This window comes from Peromyscus maniculatus, chromosome 17 (genome assembly GCF_049852395.1).
Source record: "Peromyscus maniculatus bairdii isolate BWxNUB_F1_BW_parent chromosome 17, HU_Pman_BW_mat_3.1, whole genome shotgun sequence".
Classification (NCBI taxonomy): domain Eukaryota; kingdom Metazoa; phylum Chordata; class Mammalia; order Rodentia; family Cricetidae; genus Peromyscus; species Peromyscus maniculatus.
Genome location: NC_134868.1, coordinates 6995825 through 7013707, shown reverse-complemented (window position 1 = coordinate 7013707; position 17883 = coordinate 6995825). Strand labels below are relative to the sequence as shown.

Below are 17883 nucleotides of genomic sequence, written 5' to 3'. Positions count from 1 at the left end.
AGTACACTGAATTTCTACTGTAAATGGGACTGTCACCATTTTAGGAAACAATGGTGTGATTTATAATACTTTCAAACAGCAGCAAAGTCTGCAGAGTCATTTTGGTTTAAAAACACATACTTCATTTTAAATCCATATTTATTTTGATTGTTCATTTAGTAGCTCCTCTGGTATACTTCCAGTGATGACCATATCATTTCCACAGTAGTAATAAAGACACCCTTTGAACATACCTATAGACTTTGAAACTGCAATTGGGAATGACCTGCACTGCTGGAGACCTGCTCCCCCCACCCCCAAGGTACTCTTGAGGAAGGAGAAGTGAGAAATATGTAGACAGAAGTATAGAGGAGAGAGACCATTAGAAAACACAGGATAGGTCAGGAGGGCTGGGTCAAAACCCATCCACCCCTTCTGTCTCTTCTAAAGGGCTTTTATTTTAATCCATCCATCCCTTTATTTTTATTTATTTATTTATTTATTTATTTATTTATTTATTTATTTATTTTTGAGTGAACCCAAAACTTATTCTAAGCCACAGTCATATTCCCGCCCCGCCCCCCGCCCCCGCCATATAGCCTCCCTGGTTCTGTGGATTGCAGTCTGATTGTTCTTTGCTTTATATCTACAACCCACTTATGAGTGAGTACATACCATGTTTGTCCTTCTGGGTTTGGGTCACCTCACTCAGGATGATCTTTTCTAGTTCTATCCCTTTGCCTGCAAATTTCATGCTATCATTGTTTTTCTCTGCTGAGTAGTACTCTATTGTGTATATGTACCACATGTTCTTAATCCATTCTTTGGTTGACGGGCATCTAGGTTGTTTCCAGGTTCTGGCTATTACAAATAGTGCTGCTATGAACATAGCTGAGCATGTTTCTTTGTGGTATGATTGAGCATTCCTTGGGTATATGCCCAAGAGTGGTATGGCTGGGTCTTGAGGTAGATCAATTCCCAATTTTCTGAGAAACCGCCATATTGATTTACACAGTGGTTGTACAAGTTTGCATTCCCACCAACAGTGGAAGAGTGTTCCCTTTGCTCCACATCCTCTCCAACATAGACTGTCATTAGTGTTTCTGATCATTGCCATTCTGACAGGTGTAAGGAGGTATCTCAGAGTCGTTTTAATTTGCATTTCTCTGATGATTAAGGATGTTGAGCATTTCTTTAAATGTCTTTCAGCCATTTGTGATTCTTCTTTTGAAAATTCTGTTTAGCTCTTTAGCACATTTTTAATTGGATTGTTCAGTATTTTGATGTCTAGTTTCTTGAGTTCTTTATATACTTTGGAGATCAATCCTCTGTCAGATGTGGGGTTGGTCTTTTCCCATTCTGTAGGCTGTCACTTTGCCTTATTGACCATGTCTTTTGCCCTACAAAAGCTTCTCAGTTTCAAGAGGTCCCATTTATTAATTGTTGCTCTCAGTGTTTGTTCTGCTGGTATTATATTTAGGAAGTGATCTCCTGTGCCAATGCGTTCAAGTGTACTTCCTACTTTCTCTTCTATTAAGTTTAGTGTAACTAGATGAATGTTGAGGTCTTTGATCTACTTGGACTTGAGTTTTGTGCATGGTGACAGATATGGATCTATTTGTAATCTTTTACATATTGACATCCAGTTATGCCAGGACCATTTGTTGAAGATACTTTTATCCATTGTATAGTTTTGGCTTCTTTGTCAAATATCAGGTGTTCATATGTGTGTGGATTAATGTCAGGGTCTTCAATTTGATTCCATTGGTCTGTATGTGGGTTTTAATACCAGTTCCAAGCTGTTTTTATTACTATAGCTCTATAGTAGAGTTTGAGGTCAGGGATGGTGATGCCTCCAAAGGTTGCTTTATTGTATAGGATTCTTTTAGCTATCCTGGACCTTTTGTTTTTCCATATGAAGTTGAGTATTTTTCTTTCCAAGTCTGTGAAGAATTGTGCTGGGATTTTGATGGGGATTGCATTGAATCTGTAGATTGCTTTTGGTAAGATTGCCATTTTTACTATGTTAATCCTACCTATCCATGAGCATGGGAGATGCTCTGGTTTCTCTTCAGATTGTATAAATCTTTCGCCTTTTACTAAAAGGCTTTTTAAAGGAAAGCAAAGGGGTGGAGCAAAAGACCTCCCCCCAGCACAGCCAAGTGTAGAACATCCCAAACACCTGGTGACCTTGCACGTGGTCAAACCATCTCCTAATGCAGCCCTGCTGTGTAAAGTAAGCTCAGATCTCTCAAGAAAACCTTTGTTTGCTCCCGCACTGCACATACCTTCAGGTTCAAATATCTTCATCATCAGAATCAACTAAACTTCAATGGGAAAGTATTTTGGGGGAATATATTAAATATTATAGTTGATCAAGAGAATATTTGAATCATACAGGAATATATTTTAGAAAAATGTAAATGTTATTATTTCTATAAGGGACTAGAGCATGAAGATGTTGGCATATTCAGGAGGAAGTAGAGGACTAAAATCAATCCCCTGCTGGTGGGGAGGGTTGGCTATGCTTTGGATTACACAGTATAGAAGCACAGTGCAATCACATAGTGCATTGTGTGCCGATTTCTCTTACCAACAGAGAAAAAAGGTAAGAAAGACTCATGGCTTTCTCTGTGTCAAGGATGTCCAACTACCTCTTGAACACTTGATTGGTTGAAGCTGGTTATCACTGCCCCTTGTTGCCTTTCTCTGGCTTACTGGTAGTTCTTCTAAGAGAGGCTGCAGGCAAAGGTGAAGGCTCAAGGCCATCCACTTTTATTCTTACTGTCATGTATTTAGACATTCTCCCTTCTACAAAGTTTCACACAAATTTGAATCAAAGTAAAAAATAAAGTGTCTTTCATCCAGAAACCTTCTTCATGATGCTTCTATTCTCTTCACCTTGTCATGTAAAGTCACATGGATTTTAAAATATCATTCAAGCAAAAGCTGTCCACTGGGTAAAGCGACCTCGAATTACTTTATATCTTAAGAATTCTAGTTTGTATAATAAGAATTCTTAGGATAGCAAAGATGCTCATATATTCATTCTGTTCACAAGTTGATTAAAGAAAGGTAGGCCTCTCTAAAACAAGGCTTGACCAACTACCTGAGTTCCTTTTTATGAGATCAGTAAAGAATAAAAACTTGAAAAGCCACCCTGACTCATTTAGACATAGAGATGTATTACTTCTCAAATCTACAATGCTAACACAGATGGCTCCCTTGGAGACAAGGAAGACTTTAATCCAAACTTGGAGAGTTAAAGCATGCAAACAGGAAATACCATAACTTTTAAGAATCTTGTTTGAAACCTTCAAATATTATACTTAAATGTTTAGGTGATCAAGGTGCTATTTTGAAGAAAAGTATTAAAGAGGAAAAATCAGACTTTCTTATTAAAGGTTTACCAAATAAGCTGAAAATTATCCTCTACATTGATTATATTGCTGCATTAAAATATTTTCTTTTTAAGAAAGATTTATATTTTTATTTGTGTGTGTGTGTATGTGTGTGTGTGTGTGTGTGTGTGTGTGTGTGTGTGAGAGAGAGAGAGAGAGAGAGAGAGAGAGAGAGAGAGAGAGAGAGAGAGAGAGAGAGAGAGAGAGAAATATTTTATGCTTTTACATCATGGGTGTCCAGGTATCAGTGGAGACCAGAAGGCGGCATTGGATCCCTGGAGCTAGAGTGTCATAGTCAGGGTTTCTACTGTTGGCAAGAAACTCCATGACCAAAAACAAGTTGGGGAGGAAAGGGTTTCTTTGGCTCACTTCCACATCACTGATATACACTGGAGCTGCTTACTGGTTTGCTCTTCATGGATTGCTCAGCCTGCTTTCTTATAGACCCCAGGTCTCAGGGCTGGCACCACCCACAAGGACTGGGACCCCCCCCCCCCATCTGTGACTAATTAAGGAAATGCTCTACTGGCTTGACGACAGCCTGATCTTCTGGAGGCACTGTCTTAACTGAGCTTCTCTCCTCTCAGATGACTTTAGCTTGTGACAGGTTGATACCAAACTAGCCAGCACATGACGTTATAGGTGGTTATGAGCTGGCTAATGCGGATCTGGAGTCTGAACTCAGTCCTCTGGAAGAACAGGAAGCCCTCTGACTAGTGGAGCCATTGCTCCTGCCCCTAAAATAGATTTCTTTTAATAGAAAAGAGTCTTTTCTCCAGGTATCTTTTAAAGACACAGTGAATGTCTATCTTTTAAAGACACAGTGAATGTTTTTGTTTTTTGAGGGGAATTCTTTGTTTTCCAAATAAATACATTTAAATGTTTTAGAACAGTCCTAGTTCAAACTTTAAGAGAACATTCTAAATCTCACCTAATTAAGTTGAGGGAGGAGACATCCAAACTGCAAGTAGTTTTAAAGCAAATTTAAAAAAATATTTATGTGTTTGTGTGTATGAGAAAGAGAAATGTATTGTGTGGGCACTAGATCCCCTGGATGGAGAATTACAAATGGTTGTAAGCTGCCATACAGGTACTGGGACTTTGACCTGAAGTTTTCTGTAAGAATAACAAGTGTTCTTAAATACAGAGCCATCTCTTCAGCCCTTAAAAAAGTATTAAACAGATAAATTCTGTAAATTTCTGTAAAGGATCAGACAGAAAATATTTGTAGACCATAAGTTCTCTGTAACAACTGCTCAACATTGCCATCTCTGTAAAGATTTTTAAAAGTAGGCGTGGATGTATTCCAGTAAAACTTATTCTCTCTCTCTCTCTCTCTCTCTCTCTCTCTCTCTCTCTCTCTCTCTCTCTCTCTCTCTCTCTCACACACACACACACACACACACACACACACACACACACACACACACACACACACCAAAAACCACAACAAGACATAGAACCCAATTGTGCCCGTCTGTACTGGCTGGCTTTGTGTGTCAACTTGACACAAGCTAGAGTCCTAAGAGGAAGGAGATGAGAGCCAGCTGTAAGGTATTTTCTCATTTAGTGATCAAAGCAGGAGAGCCTAGCCCCTGGTGGGGGGTGTGATCTCTGGGCTGCTGGTCCTGAGTTCTATAAGGTGGGTTGAGCAAGTAATGAGAAGCAAGCCAGTGAGCAGCACCCTCCATGGTCTCTGCATCAGCTCCTGCCTCCAGGATCCTGCCCTGTGTTGCAGAGTATTATTTTTAGGTGTATTACTTTTGTTTATGTTGCCTTTGTTTAACTCTGTGAAGCTGTGTTACTGTGCCTGTCTAAAACACCTGATGGTCTAATAAAGAGCTGAACAGCCAATAGTAAGGCTTGTTAGTCATGGTGTTTTGTTGCACCTATAGAAACCCTAAGACACCATCCTTGGCCTAATATGAGTTAGCAGATAATAGATTAAGCATCCTGATAGATCCAGTCTCAATTTCAGGTTTTCCCTTAGTTAGTGGATTGTCCTCCACTTTACAAAAACCAGCCCCCAACTGATGAAAGGGGGAAATGGAGACTTTTGTTCACCAAGCTAGCCAAGCTCTAGTTAAAAAAAAACAAACAAAAAAGCACTCAGCAGAAAGACACACTGCTCCTAACAAAGAAATGGAGCCTTCTACTAAGTTCCAGCTACCATCTAGTAGTCTCAGACCTAGTGGGAACTGCCAACAGAATCAAGTGTCCACCATGAAAGATTCTGAGATAGGGCTGAAGAATTGGGCAGAATAATCAAGTTATTAATTTTTAATACCGGAAGAGCTGGAAGCTTTGTGGTATGCGTGCTTTGGGAGAAACTAACAGCTCTCATTGTCCGTGGGTAAAATCCAGCTTGGTAAGTCTTGAGATAATAGAACACAGCCAGCATATCAACCCCCACCCCCCTACCCCCCCACCCACGCACGCCACTTCCTCCTCCTCTGACATGTTGCACTGCATGATGAACCAGTACACCTCTGACTTGGTAATGGCCTCAGCTAAGTGGCACTGCTGTAAAGCTCAGGTTTGCTTTTGTTTTGTTTGAGGCTCTAACAAGAAAGTGGAACTGTTTGTGCTGCCCTCTGGTGTTCATCATTGTAGATGCACTTTGGTGGGCAAAGCAGAATCGTCGGCAGTTTCAAAGCTGTCTCTTGGACAGCCCTGGCCAACAACTCAAAAGAGGGCTTCTCATGTCTGGAACTGGGGTTCTTGTTAGGTGGCCTTTGGCTCTTAAGAGGGAATTCTGTCAGCCCAGATGAGAAAACTGCATTAAAACCGTATATGTACATTTAGACACTGTATTACGTGCACTTTTTAAAGATAGTTAGTAGTTAATGTGCCCCTTTCAGCCATTTATATTGCTATTTTACCCCTCCCTTCTCCCGTACTTACCTTCCTCCCCCTTCCCGTTGTCCCCATCACATCATTTGTTTCTCCTCTTCCTACCTTCTTCCGTATTTACCTCCCTCCCCCTCTCTAAGGAGCCCCTGCTCCCATTTCCCGTCAGATCACTAGTATGCAAGGAACATTATGTGGACTCAACAGGTTCTATTTGTACATACAAATATACACATGCATACAATAGCAATTAATTTAAAACGAGGCCATGGATTTGAAAGGGAGTGTGAGGATTTGAAGGAAGCAAAGTGAAGGGGAAAACATAATTACAATCTCAAAAATAAACAAGAAGAACTTTTCAAAGCATGAATCTGCAATATGAAGACTGAGCTTCTTTCATAGACTCCAATCACAGATTTAAGAGGTTGAAGATCCAACATCAAGGGTACCGGAAATCTTGGTGGGTTTTATCCACCTCTCCTGTAACACATTGCCACTGACAGGGGTAAGAAGACACTATGCACTATATGAAGAGTTTTCAGTTCTAGGGTTCTGCTCCAGGCTTCAATAAGCTCAAATCTGTTTTGTACTAACACTAAAAGCATTTATTTTGTCAGGCAGTGGGTAGTGGCCCACACCTTTAATGCCAGCACTCCAGCACTCGAGAGGCAGAAACACTCGAGAGGCAGAAACAGGCAGATCTCTGTAAGTTCGAGGGCAGCCTGGTCTACAAAGCAAGTTCAGGAGAAACTCTGTCTGGAAAAACCAAAACAACAACAACAAAAGAAGCATTTACTTTTTCACTCGCATTGTCTCACAAGTATTCACGAAACAATTCTAGGAGCTATTTGACTTTTGACATATTTCAATAGAGTAAGTGTGAAAGCAAATATAAAAACTCCAGCTGTCCTCAATTAGTCCAAATAGTAAAAGAACTAAAAAAAATAAAATAAAAAAAATTTTAAAAATGCTACTCTTTCCACTCAACTGTCTCATATCATAAAGTATAATTCATGATTATAAAAAGTATGTTGTTTATTTAGTGAACTTTAATGATTGAATAATGACTTTAAAGTTTTAGATTTAGCTCATAATGCAGTATTAAAACACACAAAAAAAATCACCTCTGTTTGTGTCTTCAAACATTTTCAGAGTTATAAATATATTCTAAGACAAAGTCAGAAAAATGTCCCAAGAATAGAGTCTAGCAGTACTTAATTAGAACACTTTTTTTTTAATTTTGAGGAAATAAAACACATTGAACTCTGTCAAAACACAAAGATTTAATTTGACTTTTAACTTGGCTGTCATAAGAAGAAATGAATAAAGTCATGGAGAGTAGAGGTCTAGTGAGCTTTCACTCATTCTCTTCATTCTTCCTCTCTCCAAGTCAAGGAGGGAGGGAGGGAAGAAGGTGGGAGGGAGGGAGGGAGGAAGGGAGGGAGGAAGGGAGGGCGGGCAAAACTGACTTAGTAGTGAGGTTCACATGCCTTATTATGCAAGGGTGAAAACTCAGAAGGAAAAGTACTGATTAAGTAATGTGTTGAGATTAGATCCAAGGCCACTAAATGAGCCCACTGACTCAAGAGATAACCACTCTGACATATCTTCTTCATGTGAACCTGTTCTCAAACAGGGTTGAAAAAAAAAAAAGTGAAGAAGCAGATAAAAAAATGGGAAAGTTTCCATTTTCAGAGGTCACAGAATTGAATGAAATTGACTAGTGCATAATTAAACTTTTACATACTTAAATAAGGATTGGTTCTTATTAAAAGCTATACCATTGCCAATATGATAGTGAGTGGCACTGCATTCTAAAGGTCATTTTAAAATTAAAAAAAAAATCAAACTATGACATTTTCCTGTAAAAACATTCCACAGCTGAAGGCTGGATTCTCAGTCTAGTCCGTACACACTCCTTCTGGTAATACATACTATTTTTAAAACATAATAATGGTGAAAACAACTCAGCTAGAAACCACCATGCCTAGATCCAAGCCTACTTGTACTTCTGTGGACTTTCAGTACTGGTGAGGAGTTTTACATGAGGAGAGTCTGGTGGAAGCCATTCTGGCCGATCAAGAGAAAAGACAGGATATGTTAAGTCAGCAGTGGGGGATCACACACCAGATATTAACATTACAATTCATAACAGTAGCACAATTACAGTTTGAAGTCCAACAAAATAATTCTATGGTTGGGGGGGGGTCACCACAGCACGAGGAACTGTATTAAAGAGTCATAGCATCAAGCAGGTTGAGAACCACTGCCATAAGGGAAAAGGGATCACATGGGAAGGGCTGACTTGGCAGAAATTACATTCACAGCTAAAATCCTTTATTAGACTTGTGACCCAGGATAGGTTCCATAGCAGAGGACACCAAGGATACAGAGCAGCACAGACAGAAGGACACAGGAAAGCTAGGATAGAGGGAGGAAGGCAACAGGCTAGTTATAACAACCCCTGACACAGGAATTCCCAAGGACATTAACTACATACGGCTCAACTTCACGAGGGCTGTAAAGCCTTTTACATGTAGAACTCCTGGGGAGAGGAGAATCTTTCTTTTACGAGGGTTTCCCATGCTCTGGTGGGCGACCCACACACATGAACACAGGGGCAGCATTAACTGTACTTGGTAGGACACCAGCAGCAAAAAAAGCACAACCTAAGGTTGGGAGGGGGACATGTTGGAAGGATACAGGAGAAGTTGGAGGTGAGAAATTTGGTGTGGATATGATCATATTTCATTCTACACATGTATGAATTTTCAAGAAAGAAGAAAAACAACACAATAAGAGAAAGTAAGAAAGTATTGTCTTAAATAAAAACGTGACAGCTATCTTCCAGTACTTCAAGTACACCAAATACTTATCTACCCTTTAAATTCCCACAAAGTCCATCTAAGAATTAGTTTTGCTGGCTGCAAATGAAACTTGGTGCTGTGAAGGCACTCTTAGTATATTGTAAGATTAATCTGTTGCAAAATGTACACTTAATTCTTTCTTTTCCCTACCAATATGGCATATTTATCAGGTTCTGCCCTGTGTTTAATTCTTTAATCTTAACACCAAGCACAAGGAAGGTCATGCCTCCTGTTAAACTCTGACCACAAAGATGATACTCAGTGCCCCAAGGACAAGAGATCTGTATGGGAACCAGTGAAGACAGTAGAAACTCCCCTTAGGAGCAGTACTCTACCTCTTCTATCCACAATACCTGGTGAGGGGATCCTACCAACACTGAAGAGCACAGAGCAATGTTGGGAAAAGCTGCTGCTGGAAATCTCAAAAACCAATGTTAAACAGTAAATTCTGTCACAAACTTATCTATCAGTAACTTCCTTGACACAGCCTCTAATCATGTTTTGAGTTTTTAGCCTGATACTGGTTGCATATTTCTCGAGATTTCCTAGCTATGGATTTGTGGGTTTGGTCAACAGTGTTCACATTAGCTCACTCTTCATTAGGAGTCAGTTCCTGGCCCCGCTCCCAACCCAGCAGCACCCTGAGAATCCCAGTCCTACCTACTCTTCCGCCCCTGCCACCTGGCTTCGGACCAGGCAACAATCTTGGGGAAGGGGAGATGAATCCTTACTATGTACCAAACACATGAGAACTAGTTAGTTTTAGCCACTGGAATTTACCTGAAGCCTAGTCCAAACAGAAATGATCAAATTTATTCTCATATGTCAAATCTTCTATTTATAATATTTTGCAATGAAACAAAAATGGAAACACAAATGTCAATCCTACTTCCATATTCCAAGCAATTTTGGGATGCTTAGTGCTTAAAACTGTGATTTAAAAGTTTTTATTTATAGACATTTAATTCCATGTACATTTTGTAATAATGAAACACTGAAAAAAATAAAATGGATTACTGAGCAAGTTAGTCATGTGATCAAAACTTCAAAGTAGTATCTTTGTATCTATCAAAGATATCAAAGTACTATCAAAGAAGTACTCTACAAGAGTACTCAAAGATAAGTATAAACAAGATACTGGTGCTAAGATAATGATAAACCATTCCTTTTCATTTTAAACTAGGTAGTAAAGAGCAACAATGAATTTTTCTGGAAAGAACCAGTATATACTTCATATTTCCCCCGGCCTATTTAATGAAGCTTAACTATAATGCAATGTGAATTTTTTAAAACCTTGATGTGTTTCTACATCATCTTCTCATTTACCTGCTAAACATGCCTTCAGTTAAATCTGATTAATGGTAACCAGCCTAGTCACCCATGATAGAGGAGCTCTGACTGATGGAACACATGCTTGCCCAAACGGTACAGAACCTGAAACAGTATAGGGCACTATTGGGATCTGGTAAATAAGGATACATACATCAGACAAAGATAGAAAAGCAGTGCAACATGTAATGTGGCGCTACCTACTAGAGGTTATTATATTAGTACTCATTCCGTCATCTTAGTTAGTGAAAATAGCAGGATAAACAAGGCCCATACCAATGCATTTACAGAGCATCATTACTTAAAGAAGAATCACAAAACAAAGCAAAGCAAAACAAAATAGCCCAAATCAATTAACCCCCAAGTTAGCCCTTCCCTGTAGAAAGCATGAGGACAAGCTGGATTTAGTACTTCTTAGTCATGCTGCTGTGCTGCTGTTAGGGCGCAATGGTAGAGAAGGGAAATGGCGTATTAGTTTACCCCAAAGGGTTTTTCTGGCACTGGACCAGGTAGTCAATGGTGGTGGCCTATGCAGGACAGCAGTAAGGCAAAGGGAAGTAGCATACACTAGAAAGAATTCACTCATCTTCTGAATGATTCAGCCTCAGAATGGCCATGCTAACCAGTCACACACATACTAGAATAGAACAGGCAATTATGATGCAAGAGAATCTACATCCAGAATTATGAACAAACACTTACCACCTAGAAGGAAAGTTTATTTTTAAAATGAATCCAGAGGGAAAGATAGGAAAAACACATTTTCATATGGTTAGCACTTATGATAGCAACTATAGATCCCACACATTTATAATGGTATGCATTGTATAACAAAGAAAATCATCACACAAAACCTAAACTCTAGACAACCCTAAGGACATAGCATATACTTTGACACACTCAACCAAGGCTGAGAACTAAACACCAAAAATACAATCCAGATACTGATCCAGAGAGATTTACTGTAATTACAGTTTTCCCTTTTATATCAGTAACATGCTACTTTAGGCAACTGCTAATTGTCTACATTCGGCACAACTAAAGGCAACACTAGAATATTCTTGCATTCCGATGTCAAAGGAAATGTAATGATTTGTTTGTTCACTTTTTTGTTGTTTAGCAGTGTACCTCTGTGGAGCCTGGCTGGCCTCAAACTCTCCATACTCCCACCTTAGTTTCCCAACTTCTGGGATTCTAAGAGTATGCCACTGTGCCCAGTGCAGGATGCTTTATCGGATCCCCTCGAGAGGTCCGAAGCTGGCATTAGGACAGATGGCCCTGCCCTTGTGATTCTGCAGCTTTGGTTAGACACCAGGAGATCTACAGTGTGTCTACATTCAACCACAGCAGGTTAGCTGAATACAAATTAGATGTCACGTCCATTCTTGCTGCTTTATTTCAAATTATTTTGAGCAGTAAGAGGTATGCTAACTTCAAAGTATTATTAAAGCATTATGAGCTCTTTTTTTAAAAAGCAATCCAGGATTTAATAGAAAAAAGTCTTCCAAATCCTACAACTTTTACAGACATTATATAAGAACCTCAACATTTTTCAACAAGAATGAAATGTTAGTACATTTTTCCACTATCAAATATTTCTCAATCAAAAGATGATAAATACAGAACTATTTTATGTTAATGGGACTTAAAAAACATCCAATGTGAAGAGGCTTCTTTATACTAGGAATCACTGGATAGGTCAATGTGATATGGGCACATCTATACTCAAAATGATCCTTTTTGACCAAAAAGTTAGGTAATGAAAGTATGGATTAAAAGGAAAGAGGGGCAGGAGGTACCTGTCATCATAATTCAAAGAACCATGTTGTCAAAGCACCTCTTGTCTGACTATAGGAAGGGAGCGGACAGTCCACAGCTTAAGTCCAACCCTTAAAGGTTCTCACTTAGGGAACTACAATACTTTCATTTCTGGACTTCTGCTACATGTCTCCAATCCACCAAATTACTCTACATAATCCTTTAAAATATGCAAAAGAAAATGAACTTGTGAGTACTTTCAGATATGTTACCATGGTATTAACATTATGATCTAGTACTCAATATCCCCAGACTTCGCTGCTGGGGGAACCCTTTCTCCACCCTAGTCCTCTGATAACAGCTAGTACAACTTAAAGGTCCCACAGAGCTCAACACTAACTGCTTTAGAAGGAGCTCTATGGTATCAAGAGAACAGTGTAATTGTTTAGGATAATGGAACAGATAGCTGCTAACTAGTAGTTTTCACATAGCCTCTAAAATTACTAGGTAAAATATATTAAGTCAAGGGTTGATATATTCAATTACACAGAAACTTGAATTTTTCCTTCAAAATACATGGACCTAGAACTTTGTTCTAAATAAATATAGATTAGTTTAGATTTTCATAAAATACTCTCATTTCCCAAATGTGAACTTGAAAACTAAGTGATAAAAAATATTGTTTCTATTACAGGTAATAGTTTATCATTATAAATTTATGATATATATCTTTTATTTTAAACAGAAAATGATATACATTGTTTTTTTGCAGTAGGTTTTATTTTGATATTTTAGCTAGTTAACAAAGCAAGTGAGTTGAAGAATTCAGAAGACTGAACTGATATACCTATTAAAACTTAAAAGTGGCAATTTCAGTTAACTTATATTATCTTTCCAACATTGTACATCAACCACTAGACTACCTAGCCAAAAGACAACAAAACAAAACCCAAAACAAGTAAAGCCTCTGCCTGCCATCTGGTGGAGAAAGATGATACAGAATACACACACTGAAACCAAACCAGGGACCTACAAAATACAGCTTCTTTTTAAAATTACTCTTTGTGCTAGCATGTGGAATGAAAGGGATATTTCTTTCTTTGGAAAATTCGTATTTTTTTTTTTTTTAGGGTTCTTCTGTGTAGCTTTGCGCCTTTCCTGGAACTCACTTGGTAGCCCAGGCTGGCCTCGAACTCACAGAGATCCGCCTGCCTCTGCCTCCCGAGTGCTGGGATTAAAGGCATGCGCCACCACCGCCCGGTGGAAAATTTGTATTTATCTACACGTTATGGGCATGCTCTACAGAAAAGGCAAGAAGGGCAGAGAAAACTACGTATGAACACAAAAGCAAAGACAAGCTTGTAACGTTGCAGACTCCAGGAGGCGGCATCACAAACCCACACTTACGTGGCCATGCAGGTCTGTGTTGAGGAGCATCATGGCGCAGGTGAGGCAGTGGACTCCATCTGCAAAAACAGGGGCCACGGTTAACGGAGCGCATACCGAGCTGTGCTGGACACAACTAACGTGATTTGGAAGGCCGACCATGGACAAGACAAATGGTAAGGACTTCCGAGGACAGCTGAATTCCTCTAACGATGGATAAACTGGGACCTCCTCTCTGAAGGGCGATTTGGCATTGCATGGGCACAGCCTCGAGCAGTGTCGCTTAGCACGGCAACTCTTCTGCGGCCTGACACTAAGGAAACAACTAAGGATCCACACGGACACAAGAACACAGGGACAGACGCTGCTGACAAGGGGAGACAAACGTCACCCTCCGGAAACAGGCGTTTGTGATGTTGAGTGTATTGGGAACGCTGTGCAGAGACAGAGGCTGGAGTGAAATGATACTTGATAATCAGTTATATGGGAAACACATTATGTTCAATGTGATTCTATGGAATGCAAATATTTCTAGAAGAATACATCAAAATACAAAGATATCGCTGGATCACAAAACATTTCTTTTTATTTTTATTTTCTCAATTTTCTGCAGCATGTGGTATCAATGTGAAAATAAATCATCTAATACTTAAAGTATACAGATAGTAATACACATACTTTGCAACAAAACCATATTTAGATTGTGTTGTTCTTCTAGGACGTTATAGATAAAGCCAAAACTAAAACACTGAAATAATCTGGGAGGATTAAAGAATTAAATATTCAGAAAAATGCAGTCAAAGACTGAAATAACATTCCCAACTTAAATGGGAATATCACTTTCATCTTACTTTATAAAGTAATATAAAAAGTACATAGAGCTAAACATCTTACCTTCAAATATCAGGTTAGCTTTTCTCTTTACTAACTTTTAACCCAAGTATAACAGATGATAATAGTTTTAGAGATATGCCAAATGCACAGGAAAGAAGTTTGTTTTTAAAAGCACATCTTTTATTTTAGTTGGTGGTTTCTCTTATGTAATGTATATTTATTCTCATTCCATTTGCTGATTCTCGGGTCCAAAAGCAGTTCCAGGAATTACTGTAAAAGTCAGCAGCGGACACTCCAACACGCTCCTCAGGAACGCATGTACCCACTCCCACAGGCCCTGCTGTACTCTCAAGCACGCTGACATCCTCTTAGACTTTCAGGTATAATGGGAACAACTCTCCCCCACCTCTTGGGTTCTCCAGTTGGTGCGGACCAGTGATAGAACTGATAAATAACCGGTCCAAATAGTACCAGTTCACACACAAGCATATGTGATATTGATGATCAAATACTGAACTGATAGCTAAGGCCTGACAGGGTGGGCGGAGCAAGGACTTTGGTTACTATGAGTCTCTATTCAGAGAGAATTACTGTTCCTTGTCCATCTAGTCCTAGTAATTTATTCCAGAATTAATAAACTTGTGAGAAACTTTCACATTTAAAAGTGAATATGCTTAAAACTTGAAATTGTGCATTGCTACCATACTTTAAATGGAAAAAGACTCTCCTTCTGGGTAGACCAATAGTTAAATAGTTAAATATTACTTTACTCTGTAAAAACAGTACCACAAACAAACTCATAATTCACTAAAGCCATAAGTGAAAGATAGCTTTAAAGACTTTAATTAATATCAAACAAAAGCATCATAGATTCAATAAAGCTTCTATAGAGATACATAAATATGCAAAAGAAATTACTAAGCTAAACACACATGGATTTCAGAAAGTATAGTGATTAGGTTAGGACTGCTATGAAATAATCCTTCTATACACTGTAAATATGTATTACTCTCATCAGTTAATAAAGAGCTGACTGTCTAGGACCCAAGCAGGAATTATAGGCAGGCTAACCAAACTAAGAGAATGATGGGAAGAAGGACAGAGTCAGAGGAGATGCCAGCCATGTAAAAAATGTAGTAACAAGCCATGAACCATGTGGCAAGGCATAGATAAGAAATATGGGTTAATTTAAAGCATAAGAGTTAGCTAGTAACAAGCTTGAGCTATTGACTTAATTTATATTAAGTCAGTTATTTGGGAAGCAGCTGCCAGTTAAACTGGGAGCAGGCGGCTGGGTCAGGGAAACTGCCTATGTATGACTATAAGAAGTGAGAAAACCAATAATGTATTACAAACTACTTTGTACATTAAATTCTGGAGTGGCATAGAAAGACAATATAAATAAAGTACACTGCCATACTATGAATTTTTAAATAGAACAAAAATAATTAAAAGAACAAAAAATATGTTATTAAACATTCCTTAAAAAGACAATATGAAAAACTAAAATGAAAGGTAAAGAATGGCAAATGAAACTAATGATTCCAACTTGGATTTAAATAAACTAGAAAGAGAAAAATTAAATATAATCTCATATTTTTTTTTACAATAAATGTAACTTTTATAATAAGGAAAATAACCACAGTCATAAAAAATTTCAAGCTTCTCATTCAATTACCTTGTGAGGTGATAGTGTCTGGATTACAATAAAAATATCTATTGGAGAAATGTATTAAGACTCTCTCACGCTCCTGCGTTTCTCCCACAAGAGAAAATGCTTTAAAGAAATACCTGAGAAAGAATAATAAAGGAGAGAAATGTTTAAGTTTACATTTTTTAAATATTTGACAATTAAGAGAAAAGCAAGGGAATAATTAGACAAAAGCATCCTACAATCCTCTCTCCATACTTCCTAAAATATTCACTAGATGGTGGTTACTCAATATAAACAAACAGTTATTTAAATTCTACAAAATGTGGGCAGGACAAATGTCTCAGCAGTAAGAGCCTGCCACACAGCCTGAGGACCGGAATCCGTATTTAATGCAGAAAGGGAGATTTGGTAGCACGCACCTATAATCTCAGAATTCCTACAGAGATGAGAGTTGAAGACACGAGAATGGCCCAGTGGTTCGTTCACAGGCCAGCTAACCTAGAGAACTCAGGGTAGCCGCAGAAACCAAGAGAGGCCTGCCTCAAAAACAAGGAGGGCCAGGACTGACTGTAAAAGTTGTCCTCTGATTTTCACATTTGTTGTACCACATGGATGTCTGCACTCCCCCAACATTTTACACATCTATGCATGTGAGCGCGTGCGCGCGCACACACACACACACACACATACACACACACACACACACACACACACACACACACACGAAAAGAAAAGAAATGAAAAGGAAAGGAAAGGAAAGGGAAACGGGAAAAAAGGGAAAGGGGAAGAAAAGGGAAAAGGGAAGAAAAAGGGGAAAGGGAAAAGAGGAAGAGGGAAAAGAGGGGGAGGGAGAGGGGAAGGGAAGGGAGAGGAGAGGAAAGGAAAGGAAAGGAAAGGAAAGGAAAGGAAAGGAAAGGAAAGGAAAGGAAAGGAAAGGAAAGGAAAGGAAAGGAAAGGAAAGGAAAGGAAAGGAAAGGAAAGGAAAGGAAAGGAAAGGAAAGGAAAGGAAAGGAAAGGAAAGGAAAGGAAAGGAAAGGAAAGGAAAGGAAAGGAAAGGAAAGGAAAGGAAAGGAAAGGAAAAAGGAAAGGAAAAAGGAAAGGAATATAAATTTCTATTAAAATATGTCATGGTAAGAACAGAAAGGCCAATATATTAAGAAAACCTGAGAAAGGCGGGTGATTTCCAATTGTAATTGTCAAATGGTAGGTTTAAAAAGAAGAAAAAACACTTATGACTCACTTGTACAATCATACCAGCTATGTGTTAAAACCTACATATCAGGGTTCCTTAGTCATGTGATCTCCACCTGTTACTAAAATGTCAGGTGCACTGCTTTGCACACAGCAGATTTGGGTTAATTTATTTTGCCTCTTTTCACATCATCATTGATACATGAGGCAGAAATTAGGAAATATAACCTTGAGTTGTTCCTTATATCAAGCACTATATTACATATAAAAACCATTCAAACTTTTCTAAGAAGTCTTGCTACCATAAAGTATGTGTAATGAACCTGATCTTCATGAGACTTCAGCCTCCTTTCTTACCAGAGATTTGTACTTCATGATCCTAAAGCATACCAACCACTACTTTTAACTTTTGAAATAAACACGTAAGAGCACAAAGCACAGGTACAATTCATTCCTTTACTCTTGGATGTATTCATTAGCTAACAGCCTGCAAGCAGCCAGGAGCTACTGGACTAGAACCACCCCCACCTCACCTCCCAGGCTTCTGTTGTCTGACCTGCAAAACAAAGGGATGGTACTGGATGATCAGAACTCTCTGAGATTCACATGTTTTTCAAAGTAGTTCGTAAGATTA

At 38.8% G+C, this 17883-nt stretch overlaps 1 protein-coding gene across 10 annotated transcripts in view; it reads right to left on the bottom strand.

Moving 5' to 3' along the window:
* Psd3 (pleckstrin and Sec7 domain containing 3) overlaps nucleotides 1-17883 on the bottom strand; it is a 539468-nt gene that overhangs the window by 202630 nt on the left and 318955 nt on the right. For 9 of the 10 annotated variants that reach the window (XM_076553255.1, XM_076553257.1, XM_076553256.1 and 6 more), the window contains 2 exons: nucleotides 16083-16195; nucleotides 13592-13650 (listed from right to left, as the gene is read on the bottom strand). In XM_076553255.1, coding sequence (XP_076409370.1) covers nucleotides 13592-13650; nucleotides 16083-16195 — 172 coding nt within the window. Of the gene's footprint in view, nucleotides 1-13550; nucleotides 13651-16082; nucleotides 16196-17883 lie in introns of all 10 variants that reach the window. The other variant, XM_076553263.1, reaches the window with a different exon arrangement.